The 19148-nt window shown below is 56.6% G+C and overlaps 8 protein-coding genes across 8 annotated transcripts in view; 5 read left to right on the forward strand and 3 right to left on the reverse strand.

Annotated features, from left to right (window-relative positions):
- Window positions 1–77: 77 nt before the first annotated feature.
- VDAG_01153 (mitochondrial hypoxia responsive domain-containing protein) lies at window positions 78–859 on the forward strand (the record flags this gene model as incomplete). Its single annotated transcript, XM_009650039.1, has 3 exons — window positions 78–139; window positions 197–267; window positions 330–859. 3 exons carry the CDS (start codon window positions 78–80, stop codon window positions 857–859), a joined length of 663 nt encoding a protein of 220 aa, XP_009648334.1.
- A 967-nt stretch (window positions 860–1826) lies between these two features.
- On the forward strand, window positions 1827–3787 carry VDAG_01154 (uncharacterized protein; the record flags this gene model as incomplete). The annotated part of the gene is made up of 3 exons (XM_009650040.1): window positions 1827–1892; window positions 1967–3711; window positions 3766–3787. The coding sequence occupies 3 exons, from the start codon at window positions 1827–1829 to the stop codon at window positions 3785–3787; spliced, it is 1833 nt and encodes a 610-aa protein (XP_009648335.1).
- A 265-nt stretch (window positions 3788–4052) lies between these two features.
- Window positions 4053–5353, reverse strand: VDAG_01155 (uncharacterized protein; the record flags this gene model as incomplete). Its single annotated transcript, XM_009650041.1, has 4 exons — window positions 4053–4327; window positions 4402–4807; window positions 5006–5063; window positions 5118–5353. The coding sequence occupies 4 exons, from the start codon at window positions 5351–5353 to the stop codon at window positions 4053–4055; spliced, it is 975 nt and encodes a 324-aa protein (XP_009648336.1).
- Window positions 5354–6245: 892 nt separating this feature from the next.
- VDAG_01156 (uncharacterized protein) lies at window positions 6246–10359 on the reverse strand (the record flags this gene model as incomplete). Its single annotated transcript, XM_009650042.1, has 4 exons — window positions 6246–8564; window positions 8627–8687; window positions 8741–10165; window positions 10352–10359. 4 exons carry the CDS (start codon window positions 10357–10359, stop codon window positions 6246–6248), a joined length of 3813 nt encoding a protein of 1270 aa, XP_009648337.1.
- Window positions 10360–10722: 363 nt separating this feature from the next.
- VDAG_01157 (uncharacterized protein) lies at window positions 10723–12375 on the forward strand (the record flags this gene model as incomplete). Its single annotated transcript, XM_009650043.1, has 1 exon — window positions 10723–12375. One exon carries the CDS (start codon window positions 10723–10725, stop codon window positions 12373–12375), a length of 1653 nt encoding a protein of 550 aa, XP_009648338.1.
- Window positions 12376–12832: 457 nt separating this feature from the next.
- VDAG_01158 (uncharacterized protein) lies at window positions 12833–15277 on the reverse strand (the record flags this gene model as incomplete). The annotated part of the gene is made up of 1 exon (XM_009650044.1): window positions 12833–15277. The coding sequence occupies one exon, from the start codon at window positions 15275–15277 to the stop codon at window positions 12833–12835; it is 2445 nt and encodes an 814-aa protein (XP_009648339.1).
- A 1141-nt stretch (window positions 15278–16418) lies between these two features.
- VDAG_01159 (uncharacterized protein) lies at window positions 16419–17945 on the forward strand (the record flags this gene model as incomplete). Its single annotated transcript, XM_009650045.1, has 6 exons — window positions 16419–16528; window positions 16595–16668; window positions 16740–16937; window positions 17052–17750; window positions 17810–17875; window positions 17932–17945. 6 exons carry the CDS (start codon window positions 16419–16421, stop codon window positions 17943–17945), a joined length of 1161 nt encoding a protein of 386 aa, XP_009648340.1.
- Window positions 17946–18318: 373 nt separating this feature from the next.
- Window positions 18319–19148, forward strand: part of VDAG_01160 (glycylpeptide N-tetradecanoyltransferase) — a gene marked incomplete at both ends in the record, with an annotated part of 2187 nt that continues 1357 nt past the window's right edge. The window contains one exon of the mRNA XM_009650046.1: window positions 18319–18812. Coding sequence (XP_009648341.1) covers window positions 18319–18812 — 494 coding nt within the window. The remainder of the gene's footprint in view (window positions 18813–19148) is intronic.

Raw genomic sequence — 19148 nt, forward strand, 5'->3', positions numbered from 1 at the left:
GTGATTCCTCCTTGCATCAAACACCTCTACGTCGACCAGAATACATCCTACGAGACCTCTAGACAGCTACTGCCAGAATGCCGAATGTAGACGATTCTGTCATGGGGCGGCAGATGCCGTCCTCTTTCGACGAGAACCAGTACGCCCTGAGCTCCCGCATCATAGCCACCCACTCCTGCTGACCCAGTGTCTCTAGTGAGTTCTACAACGAGAAGCCCATGGCCAAGATCTTCCGCAAGCTTAGGGAAGAGCCTCTCATCCCTCTTGGTACGATACACGAATACCGTTTCCTTGCCCGTAGTCGGCCCATCTGACAGTGTCCCTTCTAGGTGCCGGCCTGACCGTTTTCGCATTCACCCAGGCCTGGCGCGCCATGCGCCGCGGCGACCAGGTCTCGGCCAACAAGATGTTCCGAGCCCGTGTGGCAGCGCAGGGCTTCACCGTCCTCGCCATGATTGCAGGCAGCATGTACTACAACAAAGACCGCGAGGCCACGAAGGAGCTGCGCAAGCTCAAGGAGGAGCGGGACAACGAGGAGAAGCGACAGAAGTGGATCAGGGAGCTGGAGATCCGTGACGAGGAGGACAAGGCCATGCGAGCGCGGGTCATGAACCGTAGGGCCAAGGCCGAGGAAGCCAAGGCGGGCAGTGCGAGTGCGACGCCGGCGGAGGGCGGCGAGGCGAAGAGCGGCGTTCTGAATGCACTGGGTCTTTCGGGATCTTCGTCGGGATGGGGAAAGCCTGGCGAGGCACCGGCGGCGGACGCGAGCAAGGCCGTGGATGAGGAGCCCATCGTCAGCAAGGTCAAGACGCCCACCAATGTGAAGAGGGTGTCTGCGGAGGACGACAAAACGAACTAGGTCACAGGGTCGGTCACACCATGTCATCATTGTATGAGTAGGTACGGTGACTGCGACAGTTGGTACGATAGCAGTGGGCGGCCAGAGTACGTGGTCACGGCGTTCCGGATGATCTCGCAATTAGTTATGTGTACCTAAATAAGAAGGGCTGAAAGCAAGCTCACGACTCTGCCAGAAAATTCAGATGCACAAATATTTCTCTCCTTGTCATTTCGAATCCAGCTGGGGTACTCCTTTCTTTCTGACTGCACATCAACTAAGGTAAGGTAAGGTAAGGTAAGGTAAGGTAAGGTTGGGTTTACTGCCCAAGTAGGCACTGAGTTACCCACCTAGGTAGGCTGAGCGAGTAGCTCGGTCAGCGAGCAACCCGACATCAGGTAGCTGCCTACATAGGTACCCAGGAAGGTACCTACCGTATGTACCTACCTAGGTACCTAAGGTAGGGTAAGGTACAGTCATGCAACAAAAAAAAACGACGGATTTCCGTTTCCACACAAAAACACATAGTTTTCTAACGTCTATTACTTATTCTATAGATCACTATAAATACTGACTCTAATAATAATAGTAGGACTTTACTGAATCTACAGTGTCTACCAATCAGATTACTAACAACTACTTTATTTATTTTATAATAGTACTTTGAAAGCTAAATCAGTATTTCTTATAACAAAAATCCGTCGTTCTTTTTGTCTCCCCACTGTACCTGTACAGTGACAGCTGGTTCATGTGCCATTGGAGGGGTCCCTGGCGCCTGACCCCACTATGACGGTGGGCTTCAGTCAGGGATCTAAAGGCAGACTTGAGGATGCACCTCCCTCTTCTGCCTATGCTTCACCCTGGCGCTGGGTGGTTTCATCAGTCCGCCCTTTTCCTCAACTCAAGGCACCCGCATGCAGCGTCAATAATGCATCGCTCACCTTGATCACCAGCTCTTTCGTCTGCTAATTCGTACAATTTTGGTACAATGGGCCAATCGCACTCAGACGAGAACCCTCGGCGCCGAACCCGCGAGGACCTTACTCGTGAGCTCGTAAGCTTTCCTGCCCCGCCATAAAGGACCTCTTCCCAGGCAACAACCGCAAGCTGACCACGAGATGTTTCCAGGCCCGCCGCTTTGCCGACAAGTGCTTCACATCGCTCGAAATCTACTCTTACAAGGACGTCTTCAAGAGTCTTGCCGATGATCAGGATGGCGTCCACTATCTCAAGGAGGAGACCCTCTCCCGCTTCCTCGAGCTCCCTGACGTTCTTCACGCATCGCCTGTTCTTTTCCGCATGATTTCATACATCGGCGCTTTCCCTTTCCTCAACGATGCTCCCGTCTTTCTCGGCCTGGAGGAAATGGTCATGGTCGTCACCATCCTGACGAACCGCTACCAACGAGTTCTCGCCCGAGGGGCCACCGACCGCACCAAGCTACTTTTCAAGAGTTTGGCTGTCCATGACCGTGCTGTGGCCACTGCCGTACCCGAAGAAGCGAGCAAAGAGGCTGAAACCAAAGCAAAGGCACAAGGGACGGCGAGCCACGTCCCAGGTTTTGCCGTCGATGAGGCCGGCGACGAGGCCGATGATGAAGACGATGATGACTTGGAAATCGCCGCCTTCGAGCTACTCGACATCGATGATGCTGTGAAGCAGGGCGATGCACCCTCCATCAAGGGCGCCATGATCCCTGGTGACAATTTCCACAGGATCGTCATGCTTCTGCTGCTCGTTGCACCCCTTGATGCTCAGGAGAGCCTGGCCTTGCATGCCAATCGGGTCGTAGGGGACGAGCTGGAAAGTCTACGGTCGACGGCGAGGAATGTCCTCCATGCCTTCTTGAACGTGGAAACATCGCCTGGCATCAAGTACAGCACCTTCAACCGCATCATTCCCGTCAACTTTCCCTACCTTTTCCAAGGCTTCAATGCCTTGTTCGAACATTTCCTCTTCTCCAAAAACTTAGATTTCTCCAAACACGATAACCAAGCCGAAGAGAAAGAAAAGGCGGTCCAGAGAGAAGTCGCACAACCTCTTCTTCAGGACAAGGCTGGCATTATGAATTTCAATGTTCTGTCCCAGCTATCGTTCTTCATTCCAGGTGCGAATTTGTTCCGCAAGCTCCGGCTGCTCTACTCTGGCGCCGAAGCAGGCTTCTCCATGGGCAGCTTCGAAACCAAAGTCTTCAATTGGCGTGCTCCCACCATCCTTCTTGTACGCGGCTCCCGCATCCAGGATGAACCCCGCGGCGGTCAGGAAGCCTCGTTTGCAGCCTCCCTGCCACCCAAACGCTTCCCCCATGGCAGCAAGGGCGACCGCCTCACATTCGGCATGTACATCGGCCAGCCGTGGAAGCATACGTCCAAAGAGTGCTTCGGCGACTCGGACTCTCTTCTCTTTCAGCTCGAACCTGTTCACGACGTGTTCCCTGCGTCTGCCATCAACCGGGACTATGTCAGTTTCACCAAGGCGCCCACAAACCGCCCCCTTCTTGCAGCAGGCTGTCCGCACCCAAGGCCAACGCAGTCGCATCGCCACGACGGCATGCTTGCCCTTGGCCCAGTGTCGCTGCTGCTTGACGGCTCGTTTGAGTTTGGTGTCTTCAATCACGACTACACGTCACAGGGCGGCGCATACCACAACAGCGTCTCGCGGAGATACGACTTCCAGGACCGGTTCGAGGTCGAGAGCCTTGAGGTGTGGGGATGTGGAGGCGACGAGGAGGCGCAGGCACAGGCCGCGCGGTGGGCGTGGGAGGCGAGAGAGGCGGAAGCCAGAAGAAAGATCAACCTCGGCACCAGCGGCATCGAGGCAGATCGTGCGCTGCTTGAGATGGCGGGCTTGATTGGAGGCGGCCGCAGCGGCGGGTCGATGGCTTGAGGTTGATCAAGACGATTTAAGATTCCACTCACATTGGACAGGAATAGGGTGTATGGCGTTTGATCTCGTTCAAAAAGGGCAGCGCACTTTGTACGTATGGGCATCGACCAATTGTCATGGTCGATGGGGCAATCTCAAGGACGCAGGTAATGAAGGATAATATTACTAGGGCAGTTCGTCTCCATACAATCTAAGGTGAGACGAATACACGGTGCCCCCACAATAGAAAATCGAGGTCCGGTCAGGCGTCCCTAGGCCTTGCAGAATAGAGAGGCCGTCGGTAGAGACAGTTGCCAGCCCTCCCGAGTTAGGCATGAGAGATCCCGTCCTACTCCTCCTTCTCCTGCTCGTCATTGTCCTCCTCGGCCACATCCTCCTCGACAAAGGTAGGAACCACCTCGACGGTCTTCTGGCTGCCAGCCTTGATAAGGTTGCCCGACTTGTTGTTGAGCGTGCGGGCGCCTCCGTTGCGGTTGCGGAAGGCCGAGTTGGCGGCAGCGCTGGTGTCGGTCGTGTTGGCGGCCTTGATGACGGGCTTGCAATGGATGCACTTGTCGCTGTTCTTGCCCTGGTGACGGTCTTCTTCGTGGTCGTGGGTGATCTCTGCGGTCAGGGTCAGCGTTTTCCCGTTTGTTTTCTTCGTGTACACATGGGGTAGGATCAAGGGGGGCACATACCCTCGCGGTACCACTGCACGTCGTCGCGGTCGTCGTGCTTCTTGCCTGGCGTGGGGGCCGGAGTGGGAGTGGGGGCCGGGCCGCGGCGATGGCAAGGAGGACCGTGATGGTGGTGACCATGCGGGTGGCAGCCATGGTGGTGATGACCGTGGTGATGGCCGTGGTGACCACGGTGCCAGGGGGGAGGAGGTCCTTCGTGATGATGGCGCCAAGGGGGAGGGGGCCCATGGTGATGGTGAGGGTGCGCAGGCACAGGCGCAGGCACAGGCGCAGGCTTGGGCTCAAAGTGCGACTCGTAGTCCGGGTCATCCTCGTAGTAGGGCTTGAAGTAGGGTCTGCCGACAGCCGACTCGCCGCGCTTGGTGAGGACCTCGTCGTCCCCTTCGTCGGCCGCAGCGACGTCACGCTTGGTGATGACCCTGTTCACATTCACACGAGGCCTGGTGTGGTTGCGCGGGCTGTGGTTTCGTCAGCTGAACTGCTCAGACCGTATGACACAGAGGAAGGACTTACTAGTCGTGCTGGTCCTTGTAGTAGTAGTCCTTGTAGCCCTGCAAAGCTGTCAGCATATATGCTCTGGCTGCCGGGTTGTCCTGCAACTCACATTGTCCTTGTGGCGGTGCTTCCTGTCGATATGCTCGATCCAGTAGTACTCCTCATATCTGTTCCAGTCAGTCAGCGCACTGGATTCGGCATTTTCTTTTTCGTCAACTTACCCGTCCGTCTTGGGCTTGCACTCGGGCTCCTTGCACTTGGGCTTCTCGCAGCCGGGCTTCTCGCAGAGCTTGCCGCGCCAGACAGGCACGTATTCCTTCTTGGCGCATTCAAGGGTAAGACACTTGTCGCCGGCGACGGAGCGCTCGGCAAGCCTGCCCTCGTCGGTACGGACATCGTTGGGGATCACGCCAGCACTGACCAGAGCGGCCGAAAGGATGATGGGGGTGAACTTCATGTTGAGGTCGGCAAGTCGCTGTGCGACCTGGTCAAGAACGAGTGGATAGTCGAAGAGAGTGAATGTGTTGCTAAAGAATCAAGACATTGATGATGAGGCTGGCTGGCCTTTAATCTTCCGGCGAGACTGCCTTCTTGGTCATCGGGTAGTGCTCGGATGGATGCTACGATGTATGGCGTTTTCCGATGGTGGCCCTGCTGAGCGCCATCGTCAGACATCTCAAAGTCGAGACCGAAGGAGTAAGCAGGCGATCGCCACCTCAAGGAAGGCTTCCCGATGGCGCCCCGATATCATGATTCGGACGGGGCGCCAAAGCTTTCATGCATCATCAGTCGGTTCTCGTTCTCTTTTGCTGTTATGTAAAAGGTGAAAGCAGTGGAGGACGTCTGTCACGACGTCTTTTCCAGTTCAAGCTACGCGCTGAAACTGAAGAGAGCTCAAGAAGGCGTAGAGATTCTGTCAGTCGCTTGAAAACCGACGTTAGCCTAACATAGCTCCCGATACAGGGTGTGGACGCTGCAGAGGATACATGGCTAGCGAAGGTTGACTTGCAATAGGCACGCTACTTCGGCTGGATGCAGTTCGTCTGCAGCCCTCGAGCCTCGTTCTAGGGCTGCAGTAACGGCACTTAGGTTTGGATGTGCCGCAATGCAAGGTTCTATTCTACAGGCAAGGCGAGGTGTTAAAAAATCCTAAATTCAAGCATGCCTTGCAAATGCGGGCGCTAGCTGAAGGTGTGAGGGAGGTGTCCAAGTCGTGTACCCGCCGTAGACTGTGTCTCTTGTTAAGGTAATCACGACGCGAGGTCGGAGAGCAAGCATGGCATTATGGTAAGGCTTGAAGTTTCAAGCTTGGCCCAGGCCTTGGGGGTTAGTTTCTACATCCTTCAAGATCAATCGTTGCTATCGCCAACCTTGCTGCGCAGCGCCTCCATAACGCAATGCGTACACTTGTAACCCTTCTCACCTTGATACCACTCTGGTGTCGACATGTCATCCCCAAAGGCACCATACGAAACTAGGACACCCACAAGTTCGGATGTGTTCTGGTTGATCCTCCTGCAAAGCCTCTCTGCAGTGCCGCTGTCTAAATCTGCCACTTTGCGTTCAGTCAAGAGGCCCACGGTCTCGGGATACGTGTATCTGTACTGCACAAGCGACATGGCGGTGCGCCCCTTGTCATCCACAATTTTCGGATCAGCCCCTTTTTCTAGGAGCCGCTTGACGACGCGGTGGTTGCCCAAGCCCACGGCTGCCGTGAGGGCTGACATGTGGCCCTCGCCATCGGTGCTGTCAAAGTAATTCTTCGAATCATACTTCTCGAGGAGGTGCGCAACCATCACGTCAGTGATATCAGCATACTGTGACGTGGGGTCGGCTTCCTTGCATTGGAGCACAGCAAAGCGCAATGCGGAAATGGGACGGCTGGTGCTGTGCTTAACGATGAACCCATCCTGACCTTCGCGATCAGGCAGGCTGAGGAGGAACTTGATCCTCTCCAGCGCATTGCGGGTGTGCATGAGGATCATTTCTCCAAGCAAGGTACGTCCGGACATGTTGACCCGGTCTCTCGCGGCTCCGGCATCGAATAGAAAGCGCGCCACATTGAAGTTGCCGGTATACACGGCCGTTTCAAAAGCACTGATTCTAGATACGTCAGGCGGGTCTGCGGAGACGCCAGTCTCGAGAATGCTGCGCACGAAGAAGACATCATCAGATTCCTTTGCAGCACGCTCCAGAGGCCCCAGCCCATGTGCGTCCTCGACAGTTGTACTGGCGCCAGCTGTCAGCAGAGCGCGAACCATGGCCTGGTCTCGGTGGTTTATCGCCATCAGCAGAGCGTTGTGCCGCTTGTCCTTCTGCGGGAAGACGTCAATTTCCTTCGCAAAGCCGTTTTCCAATCCGGCGATCATGACCTCTGCGAAACACTGATGCTCGGCAACCGCGAATACAGCAGGGACCTTGAACTCGCCAAGCTCGAGCACGGCATCCGTGGGCGCTCCATGAGAGACCAAGGAGGTGATCGTCCTATGAATCTCCTGAACAAAGCCAACGCCGCTGGAGAGAAGTCTGGTCCAGCGAGAGGCGCCTTGTAGCGGATACAAAAGGGGTCGCGACTTCAAAGGGTGGTCGATAATCATGGACCTTGCTGTGCGAAGTTCCTCAACCACCGAAGGCTCCATCACGAGTCGGTCGATTATTGTTGAGTGACAAAGTCGACATGCCAGATCCAGGGGTGATTGACATCGTGCCTCGCCCGCCTTGGACTCCTTGCTGAAGATGGGGTTCGCACCGAGTGTGAGCAGCGTCTCGACAGCAGCCAAGCTGTTCGACCAGATAGCCCAGTGCAAAGGAGTCCAGCTGGGAGGTTCGGTTGACTCATTGACCTGCGTATCATACTGCGTGGGTAGGAGCGAGGCCGCAACCGCGTGGAGATCAGCTCCCTTCTCACAAAGTGCAAAGGCAATGTCGAACATTTCCGCTGCTGGAAACCGAAACAGCCAATGCAGGGGTGTAACTCCAAAGTTATCGGCAAGGCCAGCACTCTTTTGGGCATCGAGCAAGCTTTTTGCTATGGTAGTTCGCCCCAGCCTACAAGCTGTCAACAAAGGGAAATCCCCTTTAGGCTCTGTCTGGGTCTCAGTGCAAGCTGGGATCTCTCTGATGACGAGAGCAACGGCATCGGGTCGGTCCTCGGTGATGGCCCAGAAGAGAACCTGGGGACCCGATGTCGTCAGCAATTCCTTGTTGATAGGAGTTTCTGGCGGGGTCCATTTGTCAAGGACTAGTCCTGTCTCTTCAAGCTGTCTCCGCTGAGAGCTGCTTCTGAGTCTCGGTATTGAAAACGGCGACACATGTTCGAGGGCTTTGAGTGCTTTGCGATTCCCCTTTTCAGCTGATGCCTCCAGCCAGCTACGCCAGACGGCTGGCTCTGGAAGTGCCAAATTTGTCCCGTTAGAGGCAAAGATGTTAATGTAAAGAGTCTGGGCTTCCTCAGAACCAAACATTCCAGCTTGGAATAAATACTTTTTTGCTGTCTCGAGATCCCATTCCACTCCAGTGCCTTGTGTGTACGCGATTGCGAGATTGAAAGCGGCAGATGATTTAATCCTGGCATCAGAAAAAAGAGCCAAGATTTCCTGAAGGCTTCTCGTAGCCTCGGTCTGGACGATCCAAGGCATCTTTTCGATCGTGGCGTACGACGCTGCGAGCTGTAGGTTCCGGGTCAGTCGAAGTAGCATATTGCTTTCAAGAGCGTTCAGAAAGAACCTACATCCGGGATGAAATCCAAATAACGGCTGAGAATCAATTTCTCTTTGGCTTCATATTGCGACCTGATGAAATGTTAGGTTGAAGGTACATATGGTATGCCAGTCAAAGGATGTACCTCAATTGTTCTACTTCTGAGAATTCATCCGACCACCCGGCAACATATGGCTCAGGTAAAAGTCCCACCAAGTCAGAAAGGAACCTCAAGGCCTTGCATGTATCAAAGTCAACGACGTCGGACCTGTTTTCGGGTGTGCCGACAGCTTCGAAGAGGTCTGCAATGACTCGCTTCTCCATGATCTGACGTAACATGTCTCCCAGAGGCCTTTCCTGGGTGTTCATCATGAAGCCATGCATCCAGAGAGTCATTTGCGCAAGCCGAGCAGCCTGATCTCTCAGTGTTTTGGCTTCGGCTTGCATAAGCTGCGCCGGCTGCTGCCTAGGAAGCCCATTAATTGCGAGCTGGATGTACTCCAGGCATTGCGGGTAGCCTTGTTGCAGCGCTGGCGGAACTTGCGTAGCGCCAGGGCGATTGTCGCCTCCAATGACTTTGATGATCTCGGCAGCCTGTGCGGCCGTCGTATCGTTGAAAGAGATATGCGAGTTCTCTCCAACAGAGACATGCTGAGCCAGACGAAGAAGCAGAATGATACGGTCCATGTCTTGGAATCTAGCGGCGGGAGACTTTTGCAGACACGTGTTGAGTATCTTGCAAACAATGGCCAAGGGACGCCCTTCATGTCGAGAGCCTTTCAAAACTCGCATGGGCATGGTGGTGCACATGAGATCAGCGGTTTTCATTTTCCTGACGTTGATGTCTAGATCCTGAGTGGGCAGATTATCGTAAAATGTGCCACCGCTCTCGAGAATGGCGAGGAAAGTAAGTCCAAAGCTGTACACGTCGAGTTGTTTCAGGTACTGGCGTTCAAAATTTCCATCGTATGACTCTGGCGCGCAGTACATCTGCGTGTGGCCGACGAACCTGCCATCATCAACAGAAAGGGAAAATCCAAAGTCTGCGAGCTTGACCACAAAGCCCCGGCTCTCGTTCTTGCAGACGAGAAGGTTGGAGGGTTTGACATCTCCGTGGATCATGCCCACTCGATGGAGTGCCTGAATGCCGCTGGCGGCATCTAGAGCAACTTTGATCTGATCTTGAAATGTGTTTGCGTGTCCTGAGATTTGGAACTCCTTCAGGTTGCCGTAGGCGGCATATTCGAGCACCAGAGCGGGGACGATTCGATTTCCGTCCTGGGTCTCATCGCCCGTGTAATGATACATGACGCCCATGAAATCGATGACATTGTCGTGTACTTTGATTGGAGCATGTCGCAAAACCTGGAGCTCAGTCGCTATATCGGCAAAATGGTACGTGCTCTGTCCATGGCTGTTCGGTGTTGCCCGAGGATGTTTCACCACCACGAAGTCACGACTTTTGAGCAAGTCCGTGGCTAAGCCTGTAGGAAAAGATGATGTCGAGACCTGGCGCACTTCAAAGGAGCCACCACCAAGGGTGACATCCTCAAAGTCGGGAAGGGTATTGCTGATGAAAGGGTGCAGGCCGAGCAAATTGTCTTTTGCTAAACAAACGCCAAGAAATCCCGCAAAATGAGGGCATCTTGAGCTTTCTGACAGGGCTTCAAATGTTTCGTTGTTTGAGCTGCGTTCTGTGCAACTATCTCGTGGATTGCTGGATGCTTCGCGCCGAAACGTCGGCATTGAAGTTGACCACTCCATGATAACACGCTAGGATCTATGTCGGAACACGTTGCAGCAAGTTTGATGGCCACGTCCGGTGTGTGTTCCTCGAAAAGAGGTCCGGCTCGGAGTTGCGCTCCATTCTATTGCGTTCGTTTGCCTCCAGACCAGGCTGCGTAAGCTGGAGCTGACGCTGCGTGAATGGGGCTTGAAGGATGCTGATCCTCCCAGACACGACCCCTGCGGATGCGGACCGGACCGCCTTGTGATAGAGTAGATAGTCCGCCTCCAGCTTTATTGGCCGTGCTTCATTACTGGGCGCTTAGCGTCTACGTACTAACTGCATCGTGAGCATGATCGTATCCTTCCTTCACAAAAGTGACCTCTTTTCCACAAGGTAACATGGCGGTCGACTATGACAAAGTAGGTTTTCAGCTGGGAGCCGCAGGGCTCGGGATCGGCGCATTCAGCGGCATACTGGACGTCATGTCTGCCTGCTCCAGGCTGTACAAGCTGTGGCGGTCGCTGCGCGAACTCGACGGCCACCTGGGCCTGCTGCGCGCCAAGCTTGTTCTTCAACATGCCCTCCTGCAGCAATGGGAGCGCGACTGGCTCTCTGCACCAGCCGAGAGCAGCGGCCGTTCTGGCTTTCGCCGCAGGCAGCGCTGGATCAGACAGCACGAGGTCGCCGTGACGGAGACTCTGCATGCTGTGAGAAGGCTCCTGGAGTCTCTGGAGCCGCTGCGGTTGACTTCCTCGGCGCAACATGGCAAGACGGGGGCCGCGGCAGCCTTGGAGTCCCTCAACTGGGTCCACGATAAGGCTGCCGAGAGCGAGAGGGCTCTTGACCAGCTGGATTCCCTCCTCGCGGGCCTGTATCGCTTGTTGCCGCCCATGACGCCCAACAGCGAAGCATCCCAGGTCATCCTAGCCGTGGAGGACCTCCAAGACAGCCAGATTGACGCTCAAATCGTGTCATCAAATAAAACAACGCAGAGCACCCTCGGCCTCCGTCAATTCGGAAAGCAACTGAACCTCGACCTCGAGAACCGCGTGCACCAATTCTCGCACCGGCCAGTAACATCCAGCCTGTCCATCAAGACGTCACGCGTGCAGGTCGGAGCCCACGACGAGGTCTCGGCAGGCTTCCGCAGCTTCGGCGTCCTCGACGGCGGCGAACCGATTCTCATCGAGTGGAAACGGTACGACGCCAGCTGGATGGGCCAGAAGGGCATCGAGCTCCACGGGCGCATCTCGAACATTGCCCAGCTCCTGCACACGGACACGAAGCCCGACGAGCTCCTGACGCTGAAGTGCCTCGGCTTCTTCGACGACGTCGAGCGCAGCGCCTTCGGCTTCGTCTTCCGGCTGCCGCTCGCCAGCGCAGCAGCAGCAACACCCGCACCAGCGCCAGACGGCAAGCCGATGGTCTCGCTCAAGGCGCTGCTCGACCAGCCGACGCCGGAGAACCTGCCGACGCTGGAGGAGCGGCACCAGGCGAGCTACGGCCTTGCGCTGTCGATCTCCATCCTCCACGCCGTGTCGTGGCTGCACAAGAGCATTCGGAGCCAGAACGTCCTGTTCCCCCTGGATCGGAACGGGCGTCCTCGGTGGACAACCCCGTATCTGGTGGGATTCGACTTCTCGCGCCCGGACGCCGTCGACGAGTCCTCGGAGAAGCCGGAGCAGAGCGCACGCTTCAACGTCTATCGACACCCCTCGGCGCAGGGGAGTCCCAACGAGGGCTACCGACGCAGCTTTGACGTGTACAGCCTCGGCGTCGTGCTCTTGGAGATTGGACTTTGGCGACCTGCGTGGAAGCTGTACAAGGATGGTATGGCGGCTGAGGCGTTCCGCGACGTCTTGGTCGACAAGTCAAAGGCATGGCTCGGGCATCTGATGGGCACGGTCTATCGAGAAGCGGCTGTGAAGTGTCTGACTGGTAGCTTTGATGCGCACCAGGCGAAGATTGGTGACGGTCGTGATGACGATCTCGGGCTGCAGACATTGTACATCGAGGTTGTCGAGGTGTTGGGCCGCCTACAGGAGGATTGAGATACCCCCGTGAAGCTGTGGCAGGTGACGCTTGGGATATCCAGCCACGGTGGTAGGACGCATTAGTGTTGGGGGTCATCATACACCTGTCGCAGGCCACCTCCAAGGGCTGTTGATCTCTCATCGCACATTGTCACTTGAGGACACCGCAACGTTCTGTTCAGAGGGCCACATAAAACTGGAATCGTCCTTTGCAACGCCAAAAAAATCAATCGCCAACGAGTTGTCCCGAGGACAATCGCCTAACAACCCCCACCTTCCTGCTATACCATAACGAAACATAAAAACAAAGCCAGATCCCATAACTCGCGCCCCATTCCCTGCCTTGCGATGCAATCAGTCCCGATTCTTCAGTATTCATACAATACTCGGCAGTCGACAGCTTGTCGAGTCCGACAACACAAGCTCCATGCGCCACAACTCGGTCTGTTCCTTATTCTGTCGTGTGTAGACAGCGTCAAACTTCTTCACTCTGTTTCGCCGCCAATTTCTCCACCATTGTATCGTACTCTAGCATCTCGTCTTCGCTGATGTTCAGAAGCTCACAGCCCCATCGATATGGCTTGTAGCCTTCGTCGACTCGCTCGCGGAACCCTTGCCTCTTTCGGGCTAAGAATTGCTGATAGATCTCCTTTGCCGGAAACTGGTCCATGAATGCTTTGGCTTTACCCTTCCATAAAATAGGGGGCTTTTTGGGCCCAGCAGAGACAGCGGGTACCGGGGGTAAAACTGGTTCGACGACCTCGGGTCCATTGCCATTGGTTAATGTGGCCTCCCGACCACCTTGGTCTTTGTCCGCGGGAGGTTCGCCTCGAGGAAGGCGCATGGCGAGCAAGACGTATTCCGCACGCGTCATGTTGTCCATGACATCGACCATGTACCTCTTTACTTCTTCGGGGGGCGCGACAACCCGATGAAGATGGTCCAGCTGGCGGCCCGTCTGGGTAAATAGACGGATCGTGACCGGTTGATAGTAGTCCAGCTTCGCATCGCCACCATATTCCAGCTGGCTGCCCTTGCGCACAATCAAGAACGACGCGATGACCTGTTGGCCCCCTGGCAGGTACTCCAGAATGCTAAACTTGGGGAACAGATACCTGTCTCCGTTACCACCGGCGAATTCGAGAGCTATGCCCGAAACGTCGGGTTTGGACGGGGGCGGCGGTCCTTTGGAGCGCAGCGCCTGCTGAGGCGGGTGAGTGACTGACCCGGACGCTGGCGCCGCCTTTTGGAGCTGACCGTTCGTTGAAGGCGTGGGTTGTGGAGATTGGATTTGCCGCGGCTGAATCTGCGGCGGCGGTGCAGCCTGCAAGGCTTTATGTAACTTGTCCAGAATGGCTTTGAGGTCAGTCGTATCGGTGAAGCCAGGTTGATTGTCGGCGATTCTTCGAATCATGGTTCGTGTTTTCGCATCATCCAGTGCTTTCTTCACTAGAGCCACAACCAGAGGATCACTGCCGGGAGGCGGCAGCAGCTCATGCGACTTCTGTTGCGGATTGGTTGCTAGCACTATGTCGAGGATAGTGCGGACCTCATCCGCAAAGTATTTGACAGTCTTGCCGTCAACAATCAACCGATCAGCCGATGGTCCTTGCTGGCCGCCTTTCTTCTTGTACTCGGCTGTGATCTGGTCGATAATCCGCTGAAAGTTTGTGAGCTCATCCTGCTTGGCCTCCCCTGCCGCGACGCGCTTCATGAGGTCGCGCAGATGTGGGTCCTCTGACGCCTTCTCAGCCAGTGTCATGATGATAGGATCTGTGCCAGGCGTCTTGGGCGTCGGCGGCGGCTTGCTGCCTCCCTGGGTTGGTGTTGTGCTTGAGGGTCTGGACGGCGCATTGGCCGTCGCTGCTGTACCCCCGTATGGAGCTGGAACAGCTGCCGAGGCCGATGGCGTGGTCGGCGTGAGAGTAGCAGGAGCACTGGGTCTGGGCGCTGGCGACATGCTGTTGGTGGGCGGATATGACGGTGCTGCACTGGGGACAGGTGCCGGTGCTGGGGCCAGGGCGGGTCCTTGAGATTGAGCAGGAGCATGAGCCGGAGTCGTAGCCTGAGCTGGAGCCGGAGCCGGAGCTGGAGCTGGAGCTGCGGCCAGTTCCACGCTGCGAGGGGGCCCCGTAGCCGCGACTGTCTCGCCCGAAGCGGGCTGCGGCCTCGGTTGCACGGCCTGGGAGGCCGGCAAGGACGTTACTGGGCTCGCGGGAGGTGGAGTCGACTTTGCATCGGGGACGGGCGTGATGGAGGGCGATGATTCAGACTTGGGAGGTGGGGGTGGAGGAGGCATGGCTCCATTGGGAGGTCCATATTGCATGATGGGTCGAAATGTTGCTTGCGTGGTCGGGGCGACAGGCGGGGGCTTGGGGTCTTTGATCGCCCACATGGTGGCTTCGAAGACATGCGGCTCGATGGTGATGGTGACCTGTCCGAGCTTGGACATGCTGTCTTTGGGAGGGTTATTGGGCTCCTCAATGACGACGCCCTTCTTCTTCGTCGGCTTGGTCCAGTACTTCTCAAAGATGCCCTCGGCAATCCATCGTTGTCGCGATCGAGTGAGAGATTCTGCTAATACGCCGCTGTAATTTTCCCCCACGTCAGCTGCGGCTTTTTGATAGCGGTCAGACAGAGTGCTGAACGTCGGTGTCATACCTCTCTTGTATATATACTGGTAGTCGCGCAGCGTGAGGTCGTCTGGCTGAGCCTGCTCGACCGTAGGCAGAGGCTTGCCCGGCTGGACTGATCTCGGTAACTGCAGTTGGGGGACTTCAGCCGTCAGAGGCGACTGCGGTGGAGGCGTCGGCGCGTTCGAGTAGGGCGAGAGTCGGTCTGGTGGTGTGGATGTTCGCTTCTTCGCGATGTGGTCGACGCGTGCCGCAGCTCGCGCGGGTAGCTTCCTCTTCCTTTCCATGACGTCGAATGGGGGATCTCTGCTATGAGTATGCTGAGGATGGCGTCTTCATCATTCACGGTGTGGACAGTCGACGACTGCACGCAGTAAATGGAAGAGGAATTGGCGGCGGGGGGGGTGAAAGGTGCAGTGGATGTAGTGGTGTAGGTAGAGTCGAGGAAGATGGGGGCTAGCCATATGTACCTAAGAAGCAAAATCCACGGCAAGGGACTCGACTGCAGTCCCGTACTGGTGCTGCTGTGCTACTTGGTGCCAGGCGGGTCAGAGGTTCCTGCGGCTGTCGCTGCTGGCACCGCTCTGGCGCGTTCTGAATCAACCCTTCTGATTGGCCTCGGTTGAGCACCCACACACTGGAGCTCCTCGAACGGGGCTTAGACTCTGTTCATCAGGATCGAAGTGAGTGGCTGGCACGAGACGACAGGTCTGCGTGAGAGGATTTCGATTGGAAATTATTCCGTCGGTCATCAGGCTGCCAGGCCAGAAGAATCGGTAGAGGAGATGATGGTGATTGCATTCGCATCTGGACACGTCCTCACTGTTCGACAAGCGACTGAGCTAGCTGCTGCTGCCGACCTGGTTCCTTCTGACGTCGTTGGGTTGCGGCTGGTACCCGTCTGGAGACTGAGCCGCAACATGGTCCCTGCGGTCCACTACCAGTCGGTACTTACTGCCACAGCACAACAATGGTCTCGCATAGTAAGTAGGACCTACCTCTCTAGGTACCGTGTCTGTCACCAAAGTTAGATCCGACGTCGATGGCCACCGAGGTGTGCCAACGAATTGTATTCACGCCACCAGTCCGATCTGCGAGCGACGCAAAAGTCAACCATCTGCATATTGAACCCGAGTAGGCAGTCCTCGTAAATTTGTATACCAGTCGGAGATACCTACTTGCCAAAGTCCCATCGACGAATGTTAATATAAGTCGAGGCAACCTTTTGCTTGCGAGCACAAATGCGGTTAAGCGAATAACCACAATAATAAGCACAATCCGTTACCTGCATGCCCAAGCCACACTTGGAACTGACATGACATGCGTGCTGCGGATATCCAGGCATCCCCCATTTCCTTCGCTTCAACAGCTGCTTCAACTCTTCACGATGTGCATTTGACTTTTAAGATAAATAGAAAAAAGCTTACAATGGCCCCACTGGCACCCATCCTGCGAACAGCCGTCTGGGCCGTCATTGCGCCGCTCATACTCTACATTACCTTGCTCGGCTTGGCAACGATACCTTCCGTACAACGACAGTGAGGGCCCCCATCTCCCGAGACTGAATCCGAAGGGAAGCGACGCTCATACCTCATCCTCCACAGCGCATTGTATGCACACAAAATCAACACATTGTGGTTCCGTGACATAAACGAACCCGAGCTTTTCGGGTTCGCCAGTGAGTGCCGTGCCCACGGTCTCCACTCCCCGGCTTGGAGAACACTTGGCTAACGAGAGCAACCTTGAAAGCTGGACAAGTAACGCCTTTCTTTCTCAAGACTCCCGATGAGGTGGAACTGTATGCGTGGCACATTGCCCCTCTTCCGCTCTATCTCCAAAACGAGGAGGCTTTGTCGACGCAAAAGCCGGGTGTGTCCGAAGACATCACCGCCACAGAGTCTTTCCGCGTGCTCAAAGAGGACCCCAAAGCTCGCGTTGTTGTCTATCGTGGGTAACTCTGAGCATGCAACACAGACGAGTACTGACAGTTTCTAGTTCACGGCGTATGAACCCAAATCGTTGCATCTCACGGCCAGACCGACTGACAAACCCAGAATGCAGGTGACATCGCCCAGGGCCACAGGCCAGACAGCTACCACACACTCACAGACACCTCGTCCTATCACGTTCTGACGATCGACTACAGAGGCTTCGGCCATTCAACGGGTGCACCCTCTGAACCCGGTCTCATCCAGGATGCGGCTACCCTGATCGATTGGGTCATCAACGTTGCGGGGATCTCTGCCGACCGCATCGTCATCCTCGGACAGAGCCTCGGCACGGCAGTAGCCAGCGGCGTCGCCGAGCGCTATGCCTCCGAAGGCGTCGAGTTTGCCGGTGTCGTGCTCGTTGCTGGCTTCAGCTCGCTCCCCAAGATGCTGCGCGGCTACCGCGCCGCTGGCGTCCTACATCTCTTGGGACCCCTCAACGCGTGGCCGTGGCTGCTGGACTGGGTGGAGAGGAACGTCATCTGGGAAAAGTGGCACACCGTCGCGCGTCTGGAGCGTCTGGTGCATTTGGCCAAGACGAGGTTGCGCCTGATCATCATCGCTGCCGCCGACGATGCTGATATTCCTCCCGAGGAAAGCAACCGGCTGTTTCGCGTCGCGGCGAATGCGACTGCCAAGGGTGAACTTGACCCGGATCTGTTCGCCTCGTGGAAAGATGAGAGGACGGTGCGCACTCGACAGGATGCCTTTGTCACAACGGTCAAGGCTGAGCCGAACATTATCATTCGGCAGGAGCTCTTCCCGTATGGAGGTGAGACGCGTATGGTCCAAGTCCAAGTCGGCTTACGGCAAGGCTAACAGAGGGTGCAGGTCATAATGACATTATGGGCTCTGCGCCAGTCGCCCTCGCAGTCATGAGGTGCTTTGACTTGGGAGGTACAGTATATCCAGGGAAGAACCTTGATTGAGGCATAAATTTGTTCCGTGTACAGGAGTCAAGAAGTAGACGTACGTAGACGTACGTAGACGCAATCATTCTTTTGAGATCACTTGAGGTACATGGTGTGCAGACGACAGGCATGTGACAGTTGGTGTGGTGGTGAACAGCGAGGTACCTAGCGACCTTGGGCCCAGTGCCAAGTGTTCAAATGTTGCCCCGCCAGACGAGCCCCGCCATGGCCGCACGTCAGCTCCACGTCGGCGCGCGGGTGAATCGGTGTCCCCCACCAACGCAACTGCAACAAAACCAATAAGTGCATGTGCTGGGACGGAATCGATCCTTTGGCAAGACCACTTCCCCCTCCAAGCCACCCAGGACGAAGAAGAAGAAGAAAAAAAAAATCGCGGGACCCCGATCCCCGCCCTCCCGACAAGCCACGATGCCCGCCCAGGAGTCCAAGCCCGTCGACCCCGCGACCCACGAGGCCGACGAGGCTCTCGAGACCATCGCCGACGCCAAGGCCAAGCAGCCCGAGGTCGAGTCGGACGACGACGACGACGCTGCCGAAGACGAGACCCCCGCGGCCGAGGCCGGCGCCAGCGCGAGCGCGAGCAAGAAGAAGAAGAAATCGAAGCGCAAGAAGATCAAGGATGCCCTCACCGGGAACAAGTCTTCGTCCGCCGACCCCGAGCAGGACATCAAGAAGGCCATCGGCGGTCTGACCCCGCAGCAGGTCCAGGAGCTCATGTCTCTGAACCCTGCGCTCGCTCAGGAGCTCGGCTCGGCTGCCGGTGCCGGGTCGACGCCCGAGCAGCAGGCTGCCGCGCTGCAAAAGCTCAACCTGCAGGACATCATGACGGGTCTGGCGTCGAGCGGCAAGAACGTCAAGGACATGGCCAGCTACAAGTTCTGGGGCGCCCAGCCCGTGCCCAGGTTTGGCGGGGAACGGCGGCCAGGTGGAGGAGCGAGGCTGGTGATCCACGGGGGGGGGGGGGGGGGCGGGGGAGGAGGGACGCGGGGGGGGGGGGGGGGCGGGGAGGGGAGAGGGGAAGAGGGGGAAGGGGAGGTAGAGGTGGAAGGGGGGGGGGGGGGTGGGGGGGGGGGGGGGAGGGGGGGGGGGGGGGGGGGGGGGGGTGGGGGGGGGGAGGGGAGAGGGGGGGAGGGTGGGGAGCGCCGGTGGGGGGAAAGGGAGGGGGGAGTGTGAGAGGAGGGGGGAAGAAAGAGAGAGGGGGGGTGGGGGGGGGGGGCGAGAGGGGAGTGAGGGGTGGT

Source organism: Verticillium dahliae, genomic scaffold (genome assembly GCF_000150675.1).
Source record: "Verticillium dahliae VdLs.17 supercont1.2 genomic scaffold, whole genome shotgun sequence".
NCBI classification, from domain to species: domain Eukaryota; kingdom Fungi; phylum Ascomycota; class Sordariomycetes; order Glomerellales; family Plectosphaerellaceae; genus Verticillium; species Verticillium dahliae.